A 20,646-nucleotide genomic window follows, 5' to 3' on the forward strand; every position below is an offset into this window, starting at 1 on the left:
TGGCCCTTTAATGTATTAGGATGGGTCTCAGGTGTGATTTAGCATTATCTATTTGTAAAACAAGTGTCCTGGTTTCGGCTGGGACAGTTAATTTTCTTCCTAGTAGCTGGTACAGTGCTATGGTTTGGATTGAGGATGAGAATAACATTGATAACACGCTGATGTTTTAGTTGTTGCTGAGCAGTGCTTATACCAAGTCAAGGACTTTCCAACTTCTCACCCTGCCCTGCCGGTGAGGAGGCTGGGGGCACAAGGAGCTGGGAGGGGACACAGCCAGGACAGCTGACCCAAACTGCCCAAAGGGGTATTCCATACCATAGGACGCCATGCTCAGTGTATAAACTAGGGGCAAAGCTGGCGGGGGGCGGCTGCTCAGGAGCTGGCTGGGCATGGGTCAGTTGGTGGTGAGCAATCGTTTTTCATTTGTGTCACTTGTTTTTCTTGGGTTTTATTTCTCTCTCTTTTTGTTCTTTTCCTTTTCATTACAATTTATTATTATTATTGTTTGCTTTTATTTCAATTATTAAACTGTTCTTATCTCAACCCATGAGTGTTTTCACTTTCACCCTTCTGATTCTCTCCACCATCCCACTGAGGGGGGAGTGAGGGAGCGACTGTGTGGGGCTTAGTTGCCGGCTGGGGTTAAACCACGACAACAGGGTATATTTCATGCCCAGTGTGGGCTTGAAGGGTTGAGATAACGACAGATCTGACCAGAGCACGTTAAAACAAATTTGTTGTCAGCATTCATTGTATTTGTTTAATAGTCATTGGTCACAATGTTGATTTATTTGCTCTCAGAGTTGTCGTGCTTGTTCTCAGAGTTGTGTTGTGTAACACTTTACTTGCTGTATGTGTTTCCTGTTGCACTGTTCATCACCTCTGGGGGCTGGATTAAGGTTATCATGTTGATGCATTGTGTAACACTGGCTTATGATATGATAAAATTACTGGTTGGGAGACTAATGTCTTATTTGTACTCAGCGTTGCCGTCATCTCTGCACTTTGGGAAGCCGTCTCTCAGAAACTATTATTAATAATTACATACTTTATCTTTTCTCCTTGGAGAGTCAATCTGTGGGGGAGACAAGGGTGGACACTTTCCCTTGCTCCCTCACCTTCCCCTTCTCCTTCAGGCTACTCCAACCCTGGCAACAGGCACTGCAGCCGAACCAGAGAACCAGCCCGTGCCTGTATCAGTCACCCCTATGCACAGGAAGAAATGTTGGAAGCGAAAGTCAGCTCATCTAGTAAGGGAAGAAACAGATGCGGCAGACTACTCTGAAGAGGAGGAGGAAGAGACAGAACTCATAAAGGAGGCAGTAACCACACGATCCTTATCTCTGAATCAACTGCGAGATATGCAGAAAAATTTCCGCCGTCGTCCAGGCGAGCCCATTGTCACCTGGCTGCTCCGATGCTGGGATAACGGGGCCGGTAGCCTGGAATTAGACGGTAGGGAGGCCAAGCAGCTGGGATCCCTTTCTAGGGAAAGGGGCATTGATAAAGCGATTGTAAAAGGGACACAAGTCTTCAGCCTCTGGAGGCGACTCCTGTCAGGTGTGAAGGAAAGGTATCCCTTCAAGGAAGATGTTATGTGTCACCCAGGCAAGTGGACCACCATGGAGAAAGGTATCCAGTACCTGAGGGAATTAGCTGTGCTGGAGGTGATTTATGATTACCTGGATAATGAGCAGTTATCCAAAGATCCAGATGGAGTCAGGTGCACACGACTCATGTGGTGGAACTTTATACAGAGCGCTCCATCACTCTATGCCAGCTCATTGGCAGTGATGACCTGGATTGACAGAGAGGGACAAGTGGTGGATGAATTGGCTGGTGAACTCCGGCAATACGAAGAAAATCTCTCTTCCTCCCTCGTCTTGGCTGTGCAGAAACTCTCCCAAGAGTTCCAGCAACTCAAAGAGGTTATAACCTACTCCCCACCTGTACAGACCGGTATCTCAGCTACTAGGAGTAAGCGTTCTTCTGCTCAAGAGAGGGGATATAGTGGACACACACCACGGGGTACCCTGTGGTTTTACCTGTGTGACCATGGAGAGGACATGAGGAAGTGGGATGGAAAATCTACGTCCACTCTAGAGGCACGGGTGCGTGAGTTGCAAGGAAAACCAGTCGCAAAAGGGGCTTCTTCCAGAAAAATTGCTGCTCGGGTCTCCAGTGGGCAGTTCTGCAGACAGAGAAGAAGGGCTAATCTTACTCTTGATCTTGACAAAGGGACTTCTGATTCATATTTACAAGAAGTGAGTAGCGAATATTCTGACCAGGACTAGAGGGGCCCTGCCTCCAGCCAGGTGGAGGAAAGGGACAGCCAGGTTTATTGGACTGTGTTGATTTGATGGCCTGGCACATCAGACTTACAGGACTGTAAGGCTCTAGTAGATGCTGCTGTAGAATGTACCTTAGTGCTGTTAAGTTACGTATATAAAGGGGCAGAACCCAGTATTTCTGGAGTGACAGGGGCATCCCCACAGCTGACTGTATCGGAGGCTGAAGTGAGGCTAACTGGGAATGAATGGCAAAAACACCCCATTGTGACTGGGCCAGAGGCTTCTGTGCATCCTTGGCGTAGACTGTCTCAGGAGAGGGTATTTCAAGGTCCCAAAAGGGTGTTGGTGGGCTTTAGGTATAGCTGCCTTGGAGTTGGTAAACAGCTGTCTCTCTTGTCTGGTGTCTCGGAGGACCCTTCTGTGGTGGGGTTGCTGAGGGTTGAAGAACAACGGGTGCCAATCGCTACCACAGAGGTGTACCAGCAGCAATATCGCACCAACTGAGACTCCCTGATTCCCATCCATAAGCTGATTCATCAACTGGAGAGGCAAGGAGTGGTCTACAAGACTTGCTTACCCAACAGCCCCATGTGGCCAGTGCAAAAGTCCAATGGAGAGTGGAGACTGAAAGTAGACTATTGTGGCCTGAATGAAGTCATGCTGCTGCTGAGTGCTGCTGTGCCAGACGTCCTAGAACTTCAGTGTGAACTGGAGTTGAAGGCAGCCAAGTGGTACGCCACAAGTGATAGCACTAATGCATTTTTTTTCTCAATCCCTTTGGCAGCGGAGTGCAGGCCACAGTTTGCTTTCATCTGGAGGGGCATCCAGTACACCTGGAATCGACTGCCCCAGGGCTGGAAGCACATTCACACCATTTGCCGTGGACTGATCCAGACTGCACTGCAACAGGGCGAAGCTGCAGAACACCTGTAATACATTGATGACATCATCGCATGGGGCAATACAGCAGAAGAAGTTTTTGAGAAAGGGAAGAAAATAATCTAAATCCTTCTGAAGGCAGGTTTTTGCTATAAAACAAAGTAAGATCAAGGGACCTGCACAGGAGATCCAGTTTTTAGGAATAAAATGGCAAGATGGGTGTCATCAGATCCCAATGGATGTGGTCAACAAAATAACAGTATGTCTCCACCAACTAGTAAAAAGGAAACACGAGCTTTCTTAGATGTTGTGGGTTTTTGGAGAATGCATATTGCAAATTACAGTCAGATTGTAAGCCTTCTCTATCAAGTGACCCAGAAGAAGAACTGTTTCAAATGGGGCCCTGAACAATAAGCCTTTGAACAAATTAAGTGGGAGATTGTTCATGTAGTAGCCCTTAGGCCAGTCCAGATAGGACAAAATGTAAAAAAAGTACTCTACGCTGCAGCCGGGGAGAATGGCCCTACCTGGAGCCTCTGGCGGAAAGCACGTGGGGAGACCTGAGGCTGATCCCTAGGGTTTTGGAGTCAGGGATACAGAGGATCCGAGGCCCGCTATGCTACAACTGAAAAAGAGATACTGGCAGCATATGAAGGAGTTTGAGCTGCCTCTGAAGGGGTTGGTACTGAAGCACAGCTCCTCTTAGCACCCCGACTGCCAGTGTTGGGCTGGATGTTCAAAGGGAGAGTCTCCTCAGCACATCATGCAACTGGTGCCACGTGGAGTAAGTGGATTGTACTGGTCACACAACGGGCTCAAGTAGGGAGCCCTAGCTGCCTAGGAATCTTGGAAGTGGTCACGGACTGGCTGGAAGGCAAAGATTTCAGAATATTACCAGAGGAGGAGGTGACTTGCTGAAGAGGCCCCACTGTATTAATAAACTACCAGCAGATGAGAAGCAGTATGCCCTGTTCACTGATGGGTTCTGTTGCATCGTAGTAAAGCATCAGAGGTTGAAGGCTGCTGTGTGGAGTCCTATACGACAAGTGGCAGAGGCTGCTGAAGGAGAGGGTGAATCGAATCAGTTTGCAGAGGTGAAAGCCAGCCAGCCGGTAGCCAGCTTTAGATATCGCTGACTGAAAAAAGTGGCCGGTGTTGTATCTCTGTACTGACTCATGGGCAAATGCCGTGTCGGGGTGGTTGCAGCAATGGAAGCAGAGCAACTGGCAGTGCAGAGGTAAACCCATCTGGGCTGCCCCATTGTGGCAAGATATTACTCCCCAGCTAGAGAACCTGGTTGTAAAAGTACCTCATGTAGATGCTCACGTACCCAAAGAGTCAGGCCACTGAAGAACGTCAAAGCAACGAGCAGGTGAACCAGGCTGCTAAGACTGAAGTAGCTCAGGTAGATCTGGACTGGCAACATTCGGGTGAATTATTTATAGCTTGGTGGGCCCATGGCACATCAAGGTAGGGATGCAACATACAGATGGACTTGTAATTGAGGGGTGGACTTGACCATGGACACTATCACACAGGTTATCCGTGAGTGTGAAACATGTGCTGTGATCAAGCAAGCCAAGTGGTTAAAGCCTCTGTGGTATGGAGGGTGATGGCTGAAATATAAATGTGGGGAGGCCTGGCAGATGGACTATATCATGCTCCCACAGATTCGCCAAGGCAAGTGCCATGTGATTACAATGGTCGAAGCAACCACTGGGTGGCTGGAAACATACCTGTGCCCCATGCCACCGCCCGGAGCACTCCCTTGGGCCTCAAAAAGTAGTATGGCACCCCAGAAAGAACCGAGTCGAGCAACGGGACTCATTTCTGAAACAACCTCATAGACGCCTGGTCCAAGGAGCATGGCATTGATTGGGTCTATCACATCCCTTATCGGGCACCAGCCTCCAGGAAAATCAAACAATACAATGGCCTGTTCAGGACTACACTGAGTGTGATGGGTGGTGGGACCTTCGGACATTGGGATACACGTTTAGCAAATGCCACCTGGTTAGTCAACGCTAGGGGACCTGCCAGTCGGGCTGGCTCTGCCCAATCAAAACTTTTGTGTATAGAAGGGGATTAAGTCTCTGTAGTGCACATAAAAAATATCCTGGGGAAGACAGTCTGGGTTATTCCTGTCTTGGCCAAAGACAAACTCGTCTGTGAGATTGCTTTTGCTCAAGGACCTGGGTGCGCTTGGTGGGTAATGCAGAAGGATGGGGAAGTCTGATGTGTACCTCAAAGTGATTTGATTTTGGTTGAGAATAGCCAATGGTTTGAATTCTATGCTGTTCATTGCTGTATAATACTGTATGCCACCACTGCTATGGTTGCTATATGCCATATCAACAGTATTACAGTGAGAATCACCCAGAGTAATGAAGAATGAATTTTGATGGAACCAGAACTGGCTTCAGCATGCAACAATCCAACACTGCACACCATCTGTCCTGCCCTGAGGGACTGTTATGACAGATGAAGCCCAAAGCCATGGACTAAATGAACTCAATGGACATTTTAGAGGGATGGCCCACAAGCTAAGAGAGTGATACCTCTGTATATAGACCACCACCACAGGACAGGTGGTAGTGATTAATTGGGATGTGTTAGAAAGTGTGGAACCTGAGCACGACGTAGATGGTATAGAATAAGGGGTGGATATTATCCTGGTTTCGGCTGGGACAGTTAATTTTCTTCCTAGTAGCTGGTACAGTGCTGTAGTTTGGATTGAGGATGAGAATAACATTGATAACACGCTGATGTTTTAGTTGTTGCTGAGCAGTGCTTATACCAAGTCAAGGGCTTTCCAGCTTCTCATGCTGCCCTGCCGGTGAGGAGGCTGGGGGCACAAGGAGCTGGGAGGGGACACAGCCAGGACAGCTGACCCAAACTGCCCAAAGGGGTATTCCATACCATAGGACGCCATGCTCAGTGTATAAACTAGGGGCAAAGCTGGCGGGGGGCGGCTGCTCAGGAGCTGGCTGGGCATGGGTCAGTTGGTGGTGAGCAATCGTTTTTCATTTGTGTCACTTGTTTTTCTTGGGTTTTATTTCTCTCTCTTTTTGTTCTTTTCCTTTTCATTACAATTTATTATTATTATTGTTTGCTTTTATTTCAATTATTAAACTGTTCTTATCTCAACCCATGAGTGTTTTCACTTTTATCCTTCTGATTCTCTCCCCCATTCCACTGAGGGGGGAGTGAGGGAGCGACTGTGTGGGGCTTAGTTGCCGGCTGGGGTTAAACCACGACAACAGGGTATTTTCTTTATGAAGGCAAATCAGAGTCTGTCACCCATGCCCTGTAGCTTGCTACTGATCGGTGTGACTGGACTGCAGGATGCATGAACTGCTTGCCTATACTGTCTTGAACACGTTATGTAGTGCCAAAATCTAGTAAAAAACCTCAGGGTTTGTTTTTTCTTTGTTTAAATCACTGTAAATGCAGTATGTTCAGTCATTTACCAAAAAATATATTGAAAATATCCAAGCTAGATTGGAGACAAATATTTGCTCAGTTAAAGCAGCTCGGTTGCTCTTGTGCAGATCCTTTAGAACATTTCCAGTTGATTTCTCTGCTGACAGATAATTGAATTGTACCACTTAGGAAGGTTTTCTGCAGAGAAGGTAGCTGGCAAAGTGATGCCTTGTTCTTAATTAGTGATAGCGGATTTCGGTAAAGCAGTCTGAGGACCATGTTTCTGTTAATAAGAATATTGAATTCTGGTTGTGGGCACATCAGATAGTACTGTTATCTGGAGTCTGCATGTGGGGAAGCAGAGAGAATTCTGTTTCAACACAATGCATTCTGTTTATTGCTAACTTATCTGTTTCTAAATTGAACATAACACATGATGTTGCAGAGGGCAGAGTTTGAATGTGTTCAAAGAACTCGTTTTTGTTTTGCCATTGCACACACTGTATTAAACCCATGATGTTTGCATTGCAGCGTGCAGATAGCATTAGACCTGCATTGAACAGTTCTGTGGAACGACACAGTACTGATCAGGAGGATACTGAAACTGTCACCCAGGTAATTTGGCATAAAAATGGGCAAAAAGCACAATTAGAACCTGCAGGGCCAGGTAAGTGCATTTGCTTCCGTACCAGGGCAGGTTGGTGGCAGCCCTTCCTTGCATTTCACACCAGCGCTAATGCTGGCAGGCAACTGAAGTAAGGCTTCAGCATGGTGCTCCTGTAAAGAATTATCTGCGTGCCTTTTTTTTTTTCCCTCCTTGAAGGAAAGTGCTCTCGAGTGATTCAATGAACAGAAAAAGATCATGTCTGAGTTCACATCTGGTTAGGCCCATGCCCATCTGTGGAGTATTGAAGGGCAAGATGCTTTGCTCTTCCCCTTCCTCTTCCCATTCTGTACATCTTCAGACTCTTCCATTAAAATGAACAGTATTTCTTTTCTGGGTATAAGAAATCCTTCATGTTCTGGAGGAGGCACTTGGGGACATGGGGAGCTCTGGTGTGAATGCAGTGGGGTACAAATAGGACCAAGAGATAACAGCCTTTTTACATATAAAGCACAATAATGGGGCTTTCTGTTCTTCACTAAGGGCTTTATTAATCAGCGTGTGCTAGTGTCTCTGTTTGAAAGACAGGTGTCTGCGGAATAAGGCAGGAGCCTCCCTTGGAATGGAAAATGCAACCCCACTTCCCTCCAAATTATTATAATTTTGAAATTAAGGGGCTTTCAGGCAAAGATATGGGGAATAGGAATAACTGTTCTTTACTTACATATATATATATATATATATATATATATATATATAAAAAAGGTAGAAAAAAAAAACCCACTGGTTTACACTGACAAGAGTCAGAAATACAACCTGACACCCTGTTAGGGTGGCAGTAGCAGTCCGATAAGATGCTGGCTGCAGTCCTCCTGAAGCGATGGGTGTAGTTCTGTGGAAGCAGCGATCTTGTAAAAGGGTCTGGTCTTCCTCGGAAGGTCCAGTGGCAGGTATGTAGCTCTTGTCCTCTGGAACTCCAGTGGGGAAAAAAACTCCTCTAGGAATCCAGTGGAAGAAGGCTGCTAGGGTGTTCGAGATCTCAGTTTTCATTTAGCATGGACTGCTTGGCTCCTTCCCCCCCCCCCATGGGCGGAGCATCTCACAATGGGATGGTGAGTCATGAGGCAATTCCTTGATGGGCCATTAACAGGAGATAGTCCAGGAGGGAGTTATCGATGGGTCAGGCGATAAGGCATTGTTGTGCCCATTAACAGGAGATAGTCCAGAGGGGGGAGGCAGGGAGCACCGCCCCACCTGGTCTCAACAGCTCCTGAAGATGGCAATAGCATACTTTTTGGGCACATCTTACACTGTAACCTAGGACATAATCTACTCCTTATTCTATTACCATCTACACCATATCCAACTCAATGCCCTCTTACAGATACATATATACATATATACACAATGAAACCTTACACACAGTTCTCACTTAAAATTAGGTCTCCTTGTGGTACACAACGGGCTTCCCCATTTTTCTGCATTACCCACCAAGTGTAACCAGGTCCTTGAGCAAAAACAACCCCACAGAGGGGTGTGCCTTTCCCTGATGTGGGATTAATCCAGACAGTCTTTCCTAACATACCTCTCATGTGTACCACAGGGACTTTATCTCCGTCCACTGTGTCCAAGGGTTCAGACTGGGTGGGACCAGCTCGACTGATGGACCCTCAGGTACTGACCATCCAGGTGGCCTTTGCTAAATTCAGTTCCCAATTTTTGAAAGTTCCCCCCTCCAAGTGCTTTTAGGGTAGTCTTAAGTAGCCCGTTGCACCGTTGAACTTTCCTGGCAGCTGGTGCATGATAAGGGGTATGATATATCCATTCGATTCCATGTTCTCTGGCCCAAGTGCTTATGAGGCTGTTCTTGAAATGTGTCCCGTTGTCTGACTCGATTCTCTCAGGGGTGCCATGTCTCCAAAGAACTTGCTTTTCCAGGCCCAAGATGGTGTTCCGAGCAGTAGCATGAGGCACAGGGTAGCTCTCCAGCCGGCCAGTGGTTGCTTCCGCCATGGTCAGCACGTAGTGCTTGCCTTGGCGGGTTTGGGGAAGAGTGATGTAGTCAATTTGCCAGGCTTCCCCATACCTGCACTTCGACCATCGTCCACCGTACCACAGAGGCTTCACCCGCTTGGCCTGCTTGATCGCAGCACAGGTCTCACAGTCGTGGATAACCTGGGAGATACTGTTCATGGTTAGATCCACCCCTCGGTCTCGTGCCCATTTACAAGTGGCCTCTCTGCCTTGATGGCCTGAGGCATCATGGGCCCATCGAGCTAAGAAAACTCTTCTTTCTGTTGCCAATCCAAGTCTATCTGGGACACCTCTGTTTTCGCAGCCTGGTCCACCTGTTCGTTGTTACGAAGTTCTTCATTAGCCCGACTCCTGGGGACGTGAGCATCTACGTGACGGACCCTCACAGGTAGCTTCTTTACCCGAGTGGCAAGATCTTTCCACTCATCAGCAGCCCAGATTGGTTTTCCCCTACGCTGCCAGTCGGCCTTTTTCCACCTTTCCAGCCAGCCCCACAGAGCATTGGCTACCATCCACGAACCAGTATAAAGGTAGAGCTTTGGCCACTTCTCTCAGCTGTTGGATCCCTTCCTCAAGGGTCTTCCAGCGCATTCTGTGATGGTGTTCCTGCATTCTCTCTGTGGACAAACCTCTCTCTCACACTCATTAAAAGCCGCTCCCAGAGGGAAAGGGTCCCTGGCTCCCTTACAAATACCTGATTGACACCTGAGTCCTGAGTCAAGGGTCCCAAATTCCTTGCCTCACTGCCATCCAGTTGCACACCTGTACCCATAAGGTCCCAGACTCGAAGTAACCAGGTTGTAAAAGCCTCACGCCCCCGCCGTACGATGTCTTTGTGCAGATTATGGAGACTGTTGTACGTCAGGGACACGGTGATTCTCTCAACCACTGGCTCGCCTGCGGGTTGTGAGGGCCTTCCTTTCTTAACTGGGCGCTCTGATTTCATCTTAGATTTCCTCGTTTCCACAGAGGCGACTGCTGCTGGCTGTGACTGCCCTTGCGGTTCAGCTGGAACCCGGACGGTTGTAACGTCTGTGGGTTCTACTGCTGCAGCATTAGACTCTCCCTCTTTGAGGCAGGAGGAGGGTTTCTCAGCAGCTGAGAAAATGCACTCCTTCAGCATCTGGCCCGTCTCACGTATCTCCTTCACCCAATCTGGGTGGTTCATCTCTGGTGTGGGCTGTGAGGCAGGGTCAGGTTCTGGAGCAGCTTTCCTAGTCCCTGGGGTAGGTATCAGGGTGGTTATCCAAGTCAATCTCCCCTTATCTCTGAATACTGAATAAAATAGGACTATTAGCAACACCAGCCACTGCATGATATCATTAGCATTTAGGGAAGATCTGAATCCTTCGAAGACTGGTGGAGTAGACCCAAAGAGCTGGGTTAAGGGTTGGGAGAAAGTTTTTCCCGGTGTCATTTCCTCACAGTAGGTACCATTATTAAAGTAACCCCAAAAACATACAGTTAGTGTGTGATAGCTCTGAATCCATGTGCCCGCCTTCCAGAGGAAGTTAATAAGCCATGAATTCCTCACCTTATTAATCCATAAAACAAACTGGATAACAGCCACAGTAGCCTTAGTTATAGGACCCAGGTTTAGATAAGGGCCTGCAAATGGGAGAAATACAGCCACCACCACATGCCACACGAACCAGGATAAGCTAGCCCACATGATGCCACCGAACGAGGAGTCTATATCCAATGCACAAGAACTGTTATTCCTTTTTCTCTCGATGCTCTCGTGCCCCACGTTGGGCACCAAAATCTGTCTTGGCTTGAAAGACAGGTATCTGCGGAGGAAGGCAGGAGCCTCCCTTGGAATGGAAAGTGCAACCCCCTTCCCTCCAAATTATTGTAATTTTGAAATTAAGGGGCCTTTAGGCAAAGATATGGGGAATAGGAATAACTGTTCTTTACTAATCTATCTATCTATCTATCTATAAAACAAGGTAGAAAAAAACCCCCACTGGTTTACACTGACAGAGTCAGAAATACAACCTGACACCCTGTTAGGGTGGCAGTAGCAGTCCGATAAGATGATGGCTGCAGTCCTCCTGAAGCGATGGATGTAGTTCTGTTGAAGCAGTGATCTTGTAAAAGGGTCTGGTCTTCCTTGGAAGGTCCAGTGGTAGGTAGGTAGCTCTTGTCCTCTGGAACTCCAGGGAGAGGGGAAAAACTCCTCTGGGAATCCAGTGGAAGAAGGCTGCTAGGGTGTTCGAGATCTCAGTTTTCATTTAGCATGGACTGCTTGGCTCCTTCCCCCCCCCCATGGGCGGAGCATCTCACAATGGGATGGTGAGTCGTGAGGCAATTCCTTGATGGGCCATTAACAGGAGATAGTCCAGGAGCGAGTTATCTATGGGTCAGGCGATAAGGCATTGTTGTGCCCAGTAACAGGAGATAGTCCAGAGGGGGGAGGCAGGGAGCACCGCCCCACCTGGTCTCAACAGCTCCTGAAGATGGTAATAGAATAACTTTTTGGGCACATCTTACACTGTAACCTAGGACAGCTAGCTAAAATGTGGCAGGAAAAAAAAAAAATTGGCTTGCGAGTAGAATAAGGTCTCATTCCACTTTTCTTTTCCCTGACTACAGTAGGAAAATCAGGAGGGTTTCTATTCTGTAAACCTCCCTTTCCACTGGCTTAGAAAGAGAGTGAATTTGTGAGCTGTGTGCCTTTCTGCCTCTATGGCGTTTAGTAACCGAAGTAGCCAACCTATTGCTCACCTGAAACTGAACTGGGGCATTTCCCTCGTTCGCAGGTTGCAAGCTAGGAAAAACTTCTGTTTGGTTTGATGCTGCAGTTGAGGCTGAAGAAGAGGTGGTGGGGTGGTGTTGGTGGTGGTACAGGTGTTTGAGAAGAGCCTGGGGTAGGAGATGCAGAACCTCAGGGATGAAAATTTTAATCTGGGTCTAGCAACTCTTTAGTAGCTTCTTGGGTTCACTTGAGGGATTGGGTGGCATTTTCCCTATTCTTTGAGTAAAACTTCTCTTTTCACAAATGGTCTCTAACTAATTTTCCTTAGGTTGGAACTTGTTTCAAATCCTGCTTTGAATGATTGTGGTGTTGTTCACCTGCCTGCCTGCCTTCCCAGCACTACCTGTGTCTCTGTCCTTCCTTCCACAGAACGTGAAAAACCTGGGAGTGGTTCATATGTCCTGTCATTGAGCATGTGCTCCCTAATAGTGACATCTTCTTGCTTTAAATTACAGCTAAGCACTTGGCTGAAATGGTGTGTTTTGGTTGGCGCAAATGGCGGTTTGGGTGGAGAATGTCTTTTTGCTTTGTAGATCAGCACATTGGTAGCCTGGAGATATGTGAACAGTTGCGAATTTCCTGCAGCTGAGTGGGGCTGCTGGTGGCTGCGTGTGTGGGATGAACAGTGGCCTCTGTGCAGGTTTTCCTGGATGGATATCTGCTGTGCCAAATGGGATTCACAGGCGAAGGCTGAAGTGGGAGACTGAGCCTGCCGTGGACTGAGAGAAGCTTGCTGCTGGGTAGGGTCATGGAAGCTCAGTTGCTGCTGGCCACCTCCTGCCTCGTTAACATTTAGTGTTAGCACATTTAGTGTTAACTGAGGCGGACGTCAAACAAGCTGGTCACCCTTGTTACGTAGCCGCAGAGATCTGCCTAGGAGCACAGCTTGCTTACTTCCTTGCTGTTGATAGTATTTCTGTTGTGGAGAGATGACTTGGGAGCCTAGGGATGTCTTTCCTCAAGGAAACTCCCATCACTTTTGCATCTCTTTGATTTTGATTTCAGTTTTTAACTGAGTACCTGGTGTATTGTAGATGTTCTTGCCAGAAGAATACATTGCTGTAGTGAGTCAAACTCTTGTCTGTGTGGAAAGGTCTAGCAGCAAACAAGCTACTTCAGCAAGTTGCACTTGTTTTTTAAGAAGTTTTTTAAATGCAAGTGGGAAGGGACATTAGAAGCCATCATCATTCCTCTGAGTGGGACTTTGGTTTCCAAATAGTGGATAGATGTAACCTCACACCTTATGACACAGTCACTGAGGAGACCATGGCAACTCTAGTTCCTCTATGCTGCAGCCTTAGAGTTAAGTTTTGCAAGCTTTCCGTCTCTTTTCTTCTTTTTTTGAACTTGACATACCTACGGGGCATCTTTGTAGAGCTCCAGCAGCAAGTGGCAGACCCAGTAGAGTTCTGCTTGTTGGAAATAACACCTCTTAGGGGAGCTGACGTGCTTAAATAAAAGCACCCTTCTTCATCAGGAGCATCGGTTCTCCTCTGTACCATACGTCATATTATAATTTGATTCTGTCTAGAATTCAAAGGTCTTAAGATAGAGATAATGACTGTTTTTTTTTTTTTTTTTTCCCCAAATGTAGCTTATGGTTTTGAGGTGTCACTGCTGACATAATGTAAGGGTAGTTGAGAGACATCTCTGAGCAACATCGTGGTATAAATCGTGTTGAAGGTTTGTGAGATGATGCTCTAAACATTGGCAGCTTCTTGCAGTCCTGGCCTGTACATGTAGCAAGGTGCTGTGCACGTACTTTTCTCAGGTTGTACCTTGACATTTCCCACAGCATTCTCCTGGAGAAACTGGCTGCTCATGGCTTGGACAGGCGCACTCTTCGCTGGGTAAAAAAACGGCTGGATGGCCGAGCTCAGAGAGTGGTGCTGAACGGAGTTCAATTCAGCTGGCAGCCGGTCACAAGCGGTGTTCTCCAGGGCTCAGTGTTAGACCCAGTTCTGCTTAACATCTTTATCAATGATCTGGATGAGGGGATCAAGTGCACCCTCAGTAAGTTTGCAGATGACACCAAGTTGGGCAGGAGTGTTGATCTGCTCGAGGGCAGGGAGGCTCTGCAGAGGGATCTGGACAGGCTGGATCGATGGGCCAAGGTCAACTGTATGAGGTTTAACAAGGGCAAGTGCTGAGTCCTGCACTTGGGTCACAACAACCCCGTGCAGCACTACAGGCTTGGGGATGAGTGGCTGGAAAGCTGCCTGGTGGAAAAGGACCTGGGGGTGCTGGTTGACAGCCGGCTAAACATGAGCCAGCCCTGTGCCCAGGTGGCCAAGAAGGCCAATGGCATCCTGGCCTGTATCAGCAATAGCGTGACCAGCAGGAGTAGGGAGGTGATCGTGCCCCTGTGCTCAGCACTGGTGAGGCCGCACCTGGAATGCTGTGTGTGGTTTTGGGCCCCTCACTACAAGAAAGACACTGCGGTGCTGGAGCGTGTCCAGAGAAGGGCAATGAAGCTGGTGAAGGGTCTGGAGAACAAGTGCTGTGAGGAGCAGCTGAGGGAACTGGGGTGGTTTAGTCTGGAGGAGGCTGAGGGGGAGACCTTATTGCTCTCCACAGCTACCTGAAGGGAGGCTGTAGTGAGGTGGGGGTCGGTCTCGTCTCCCAAGTGACATGCAATAGGACAAGAGGAAATGGCCTCAGGTTGTGCCAGGGAGGTTTAGGTTGGACATTAGGAAAAATCTCTTTACCAAAAGGGTTGTCAAGCATTGGCACAGGCTGCCCAGGGAAGTGGTGGAGGCACCATCCCTGGAAGTGTTCAGAAAACATGTTGACGTAGCGCTTGTAGACATGGTTCAGTGGACATGGTGGTGTTGGGTTTTGGTTGGGCTTGATGATCCTAGAGGTCTATTCCAACCTAATGATTCTATGATATGCTAATGCTTCCAGCACATGCTGGCTCTCCGTCCTGCTCATACTTGCCCTCCCTCCCCTTTTCTGACTCTGCTGTTACTCCCTGTAAGAACAGATCCCAGAGCATAGAGCCACTTTCTGCTAGCTTCTGCTTGTCTTGTGCTAAAATGTATTTAAAGGTTATCCTTTAAATTCTTTTGGTGTTTATCTGTTTCTGTAACCCTGGGTGGAGACTGGGCAGGACTGCTCAGACCTAACTAGGAAGCTGTCGTTACAAAGCTGACACTTGCCTGGTGCAGCTCTTGCCCCCCATTCCCTGCCCTTGAGAATCCAGTTTATTGTCATTGCTTAAGTGCTTGGTGACTGTTTGGAGGCACTTCTGAGGCATCCCATGGCTTTCACAAAACTCTTTTTTCTTTTGGAGCTTAAAGGAGGAGTAGTTTCTGTAGTGTACAGGTTTCTACATCCCAAATCTGCTGTCACACTGAGGCTTGTCATAACCTTCACTGCAATTAGTTTTGATATTTTTGTCTCTAAAACCTCCTCAGGAACAACTCTTGTGCTTAGATAGGGGAGTGGGCTCTGGGTGTTGTGTTCTTCGTCTTCGTAACGTTATGAAAAAAACCCAAACCTTAGGTGAGCTAGCTTGCATCTTCTGATACCAATGGTCCAGGGAGGAAAAAAAAAGTGATCTGGTCTGAACATCAGCCATAACAAGTGCCCTCCTCACTGCTCTACCCAGCAGAGCTTCCCTTTCCCTGTCCACCTGCATGCTTATTGAAAGCAGCAGTTGAGTTGTTCTGTGCCTGTTCTTCTGGGTCTGCTGAGGTCATCCTCGACCTGAGTAAAATCCATGAGATCGTTCTGTGGAGCTCTCGCTTCCTCCTCTCCGATGTGGCATTGCTTTGAGGCAGTCCAGCAGTGCCCCACCGCGTTATCCTGACGTGTGTGCTGCAGGGAGCCCTTCTGTGAACTCCAGCACGCTGGGGTTTTGCTGAAGTAGGCTGAAGATGTGCTTGTGTTTGAGGTTGCAGCACTCATGCTGCTCTGGCTTGGGCCCTGGCGTTCCTGCTTGGTTCACCTAGTCGATGGGAAGTGACATTTGTCTTGGTTTTGGCTCTCTGAAGGCGTTGTGTCAGGGAGATGGTGTTACCGGTGCGTCCCTAGGGCTTTGGAATGACTCAACTTGTTTTGAACATCAGCTGCTGAAACCTGTGAAGCCACTGAGTCCGGGCTGTTGGCGCTTGAGCAGTGGTCATCCTGCGGTGCCCACGTAACCGGCTGTCGAGGCTCCTGTGCCGGGTATAGCAACGGCCCAAAACTAGGCCGTTGGAGCTGACTTGGCTAATACCTCTCTGATGCATCCTACTTGTTTGAGTAATCCTCTGGGATACCAAATGATGGCTAAACCCTTAAGCCCTTCATTGAGGTGATTTGTTTCTTGATGCTACTGCACTTAGTAACATCTTGCTTTTCCATCGCGGAGCTGATCTGATCGGATATGACAGGATGTGATCAGGGTGTGCTGTTTCACCTCTGCTAGCTCACCGCCGTCATCGCTCATCAGCTCCATTTCCATGTTAGCGTTGTCGGCCAGCTGTCAAGGGTGAGGAGGTACAATAAGTGGGGCTGCCAGCTTCTCTTCCTGACATGCTGTGCTTGGGACAGTTGCCAGCCTTGCTCCAGCAGCCTGAATATGCAGTAGAACCCGGTGAACCAAAGCCTCATAAATTCCCTTCTCAAGCCCACATCCTCTTTGCAAATGCATTTGCCATGCTTTCTTTAGTATATGGATTTCTGCTTTTTCAGCTCTTTACTGTTGCTTTGCTTGTCAAGTCAGCTGCAGAATCTGACTATTTCAAATACCCTGTTTTCAGAGAGCATTAATTATGAGTAATTAATATTTGTCTTTGAAATCACTTTCAAACATGGCATAAAAGATACAGCGTTATAGAATACAGGCTCTTTGAACGTGTTTTGAAAAAGCTTTGCTCTGTATTTTGGCTGGGGTTTTCAAAGGAGCCCAAGGGAGTTGGGTACAGCAGGTGAGACTCTAGTTTCTTCAAGTGCCTCAGAAAATGACAGTTCTTTGTAGCTTGTTGATTTGATGCAAAGAAGCCCTGTTAGCAAATTTTGCAAAGGCTTACGGCTTTTTTCCTTTTCTCTTAGGCTGAGAGAGTGCCGCTTGAACTCAACTCAAGACTGGAAGAAATGGTAGAATTCAGCGAGGTGGAAGCGGAGCCTAGTGAAGCAGAAGATTTTGAGGCCAGGGGAAGTCGCTTTTCAAAGTCAGCTGATGAAAGGCAGCGTATGTTGGTTCAGCGGAAGGAGGACTTGTTGCAGCAAGCTCGAAAGTACGTTCCTCCCTAAAACTCCAGCCTGGCTGGTTGGTTTTAGTCCCCAGAAGGGGTTTCAAATGGATTATGACCACTGAGAGCCTGGGTTGGTGCAGAAAGTAGTAAGAGAAATGAATACGTCCGCTACAGCAGGCTCAGATGCTGTTTAAGGCAGCTGTCACTGATAAACCCAGTTCTGAAATAGCGTTGTGTGTCCCAACGTGTACACAGCTTCCAAAGCGGTTGATCCAAAGCTCTTTGAATTCAGAGGGTGATTTCCCCAGCTTGGACGGGCTTCGGTCTGAGCCTGTAAGTGAGAGCACGTTAGTTGTGTTGAGGCTTCTAGGCACCTTTAGCGTGTCTCCTGGCGTGGGTGTCAGCCTGCGCTGCCTGTGCTGTTGCAGATGAAGTTACTGGGGTCACCGCTCTTTCCACATGCAGAGCAAGTGTCTCACGCACAAAGCACCTTGGGGTTGACCAGTGACCACCTAACAGGGTACACCAGAGGCGCTTCTGACCAGCACGTCAGCACCACTGAAGGGGGAGTGACCAACTTCACCTGTTTCTTTTAGCCCAGCTAGTAATAAGCGTGAGAGGGAGGATTTAACTTTTTTCGCATGTGTTCCGGTCATGTTGGTGAACTTTACTAGCATCCAGCTGCTGATGAAAAAGAGAAGGAAAAGTGCTTCAGTGTTGTAGAGAAAACCTTTTAGCATTTGTAACAAATGTTGTCCCTTCCTTTCTATCGCAGGGAGGCTACTGAAAGGGTCTACAAAACCCACCCTGAGTTTCTTTTCCATGTCCTTTGGTGTTATCAGGCTACCTACATTCTTCTTTTTTCCACCCCACACTGAAATGCCTTCATATAAATAACTGGGGGTGTGACACCTTTTAGGAGTTTGCCTATAAATAGGCTTATTCCTAAAACAAATTTTCATTGATGTTCGAAAAATGTTATTTAGGGAGACAAAGTATTTTTCACTTTGTGCTTTACTGGTTCCCTTCCTGCATTGACGAGCTGCGGAATTACAAACTACTATATTTTGCCACTAAGTGTAAAAATCCATTGAGGTGTTAACTGTGGCAGCTGCTTCCTGGTACTGCTGCCTTACCTTACGCTTTGCAACCCTAGTGCTCCTTCTGTCAAAGGCTTACTCGTTGTCGTCAGGGAGTGACTTCTTGTGGTAGGCGCTGCCAGCCTCTTCCAAGTGGTGGAGCAGCGGGGACGGAGGGATGCGGTGACTCACCTGCAGCCTCGGTGAACTGCTCCGAGTGAAGAGGAGAGCCCCCGCCTTTCGAACTGGCTCCCTCCCACAGGCCCAGGGGTCCTGCGCCAAAACAGAGAGCTCCGTCCGGCTCTGCCAAGTCTGTTGTAGGTTATGCGGGCTTTTTTTTTTTTTGAGCACGTCGCTTGTGAGCGCTATCATTGAGGCTTTTTCCTGCTTCCGGTGTGCCCTGCACCCGCCCGTACTTCGTGGATGTACCAGTGAAGTATTTTCCAGAGCCAAAATGAGGAGGGCTCTGCTCACCCATCTTTTCACTTTTCCACTTGCAGGCGTTATTTGAACAAAACCTCTGATGAGGAGTCGACCGCAGAGAAGCCCTCTCCTCCGCCTGAGGGAGCGTCCGCCGATCCCGTCACCCTGCGTCGCAGGATGCTCGCTGCCGCCGCCGAACGGAGACTTCAGATGCAGCAAAACTCTTAGCGCTCGCTGCCCCTCCTTCCTCCTCCTCGTGAGCGATGTTGAATAAAGAAGTTAAATACAGAAGAACCCCTGCGCTTTCTATACCAGCAGGAAAGTGTCTCTTCAGAGTGCAGCTAGCTGTGCTGCCGAGTGAGCTGGCTGCCTCTCTGCTGTATAAAGCATGTGGTCTAATAATGTTTGGACAGCTGATGAATTAACCTTTTCTGTAATATTTTCTATGTGATGTTGATCCCCTCCACAACCAAAAGGCAATTTCTAAACCACGGGCATGATTTCTGCAGCTAGCGTGAGGGTGTTGGGCTGACTGCACAGCAGAGGCTGGGGAAAGCGTGTTCCAAGTTAGCAGCTGTGGGTGCAGGTCGCAGAGGGCACTGGCATGTTCAGCTCGAGATCATGGAGAGTTACTCCAAGAGGGAAGAAAGCTTAGAGATTTTCAGAAACCCTGCGTTCGACGAGCAGGCGCCCACTCTTCAGTCCCTGTCTGTGTTGACAGCGAAGGGTGTTGGGTAGGCTGGCCTGGAGGGCTGGGGCGGCATCGCTGGACTGGCGGTTCTGGGGCTGGATGGAAGCCGTTTAGCCACGTAACGCAGAAAAAGCCGAATTCATGGGTTGTGCAGGGAAGCACCGATTCGCGTCGATTCCAGCAGAAGATAGTTTGTTTGCCCTTGCTGGGCTCTTCTACGCTGGCAGACATCTGCCTCTGTTCACTCCCCAGGGCTGCGCTCTTTGCCTTTGCCTTTTATGGCCAGAAACTAGTGAGAGACTGAGGGGAATCGAGTGAAGAAGAGGGGGTGTGAGGCGAGGTTGCAGCCTCTGCAGTTCAGTGTTACCGTAAGCCATGGGATTACGACACAGGAAAACCTGCAAGTTCTGGACTCCAGAGCAGCGCGGATGGGGCTTCTTGGAGATGGCGCCAGTATCTTGCTTTTTATTTCACTTTTCACCCCACAACTTCACCGTGAGTTTATTTAGAAAGCCTGGAGGAACTGGGGCAGCTGGACCTTAGGCTGGCTGCAGCCCAACCTGCCAACCTCTGATTTTTCTAAAGAACTTTCAACACTAGATCCACGTGGAGCCGCCGATGCTAGCTTGTGTAATTGAATTTTACATGGCAGTGACTTAATTTTTAAACTTCTGAAGAGTGAGTTCTAGCATCACTGTCCTTTAGAAGGAGCCCAGTATTACCTAGAATTGTTGGTAACTTTTTTTACTGTTGGTTTTTAGGACATTTGAAGGTGAATTTAATGAGAGGAGTTGCATTGGTGTTTAGCTGAAAATAATTTATTTCAGTAAAACTCTTTGGGAAGCCTTACCTTGCAATGCTATTAGTAAACTTCAAAAATTTTTTTTGAGATCTTTGGTTTTGCTCAGAGCACAGCTGTTTTGTTTTTATTGTTAAAAAAAAAAACAAACAAAAAAACCCCAAAAAAACCCCAACAGAAAAATAAAATCTTGGTCAGTGTTGGAAATGGTTTGGAAATTTCTGTAGTGTGACTTCTATTCCTGGCGTGTTCAGTTTGTAAATGTAGCGCCTGCACTTTGGTGTCCCCTTTACCTCCCCCTTTCCAGTGCGATGAACGGGAGCAGTCGCCTAATGCCAGCTTTAGGAATGTGTTCCCAAGCCTCAGGTTGCAGAGCAGTAGCTCCTACTTGGAATCCTGTCGTGCTGTGAACATGGAAATGGAAGAGAAATAGTGTCTCAAGGGACTGTAAAAATAAAAGTGGGGTTTTGAACTGTCTGGCA

General features: G+C 47.9%; 1 protein-coding gene across 4 annotated transcripts in view; it reads left to right on the forward strand.

Annotated features, from left to right (window-relative positions):
- The window catches only part of AMFR (autocrine motility factor receptor), a 42,630-nt gene extending 22,259 nt beyond the window's left edge, over positions 1–20,371 (forward strand). Inside the window, exons 12-14 of one of the 4 annotated variants that reach the window (XM_086469581.1) lie at positions 7,125–7,208; positions 17,030–17,214; positions 18,752–20,371. In XM_086469581.1, coding sequence (XP_086325707.1) covers positions 7,125–7,208; positions 17,030–17,214; positions 18,752–18,902 — 420 coding nt within the window. In that variant the 3' untranslated portion in view covers positions 18,903–20,371. Of the gene's footprint in view, positions 1–1,136; positions 6,318–7,124; positions 7,209–17,029; positions 17,215–18,751 lie in introns of those variants that run through there. The other 3 variants (XM_086469580.1, XM_086469582.1, XM_086469579.1) reach the window with 3 other exon arrangements.
- Positions 20,372–20,646: the final 275 nt, after the last annotated feature.

Source organism: Leptosomus discolor, chromosome 8 (assembly GCF_034619465.1).
Source record: "Leptosomus discolor isolate bLepDis1 chromosome 8, bLepDis1.hap2, whole genome shotgun sequence".
In the NCBI taxonomy this organism is placed as follows: Eukaryota; Metazoa; Chordata; class Aves; order Leptosomiformes; family Leptosomidae; genus Leptosomus; species Leptosomus discolor.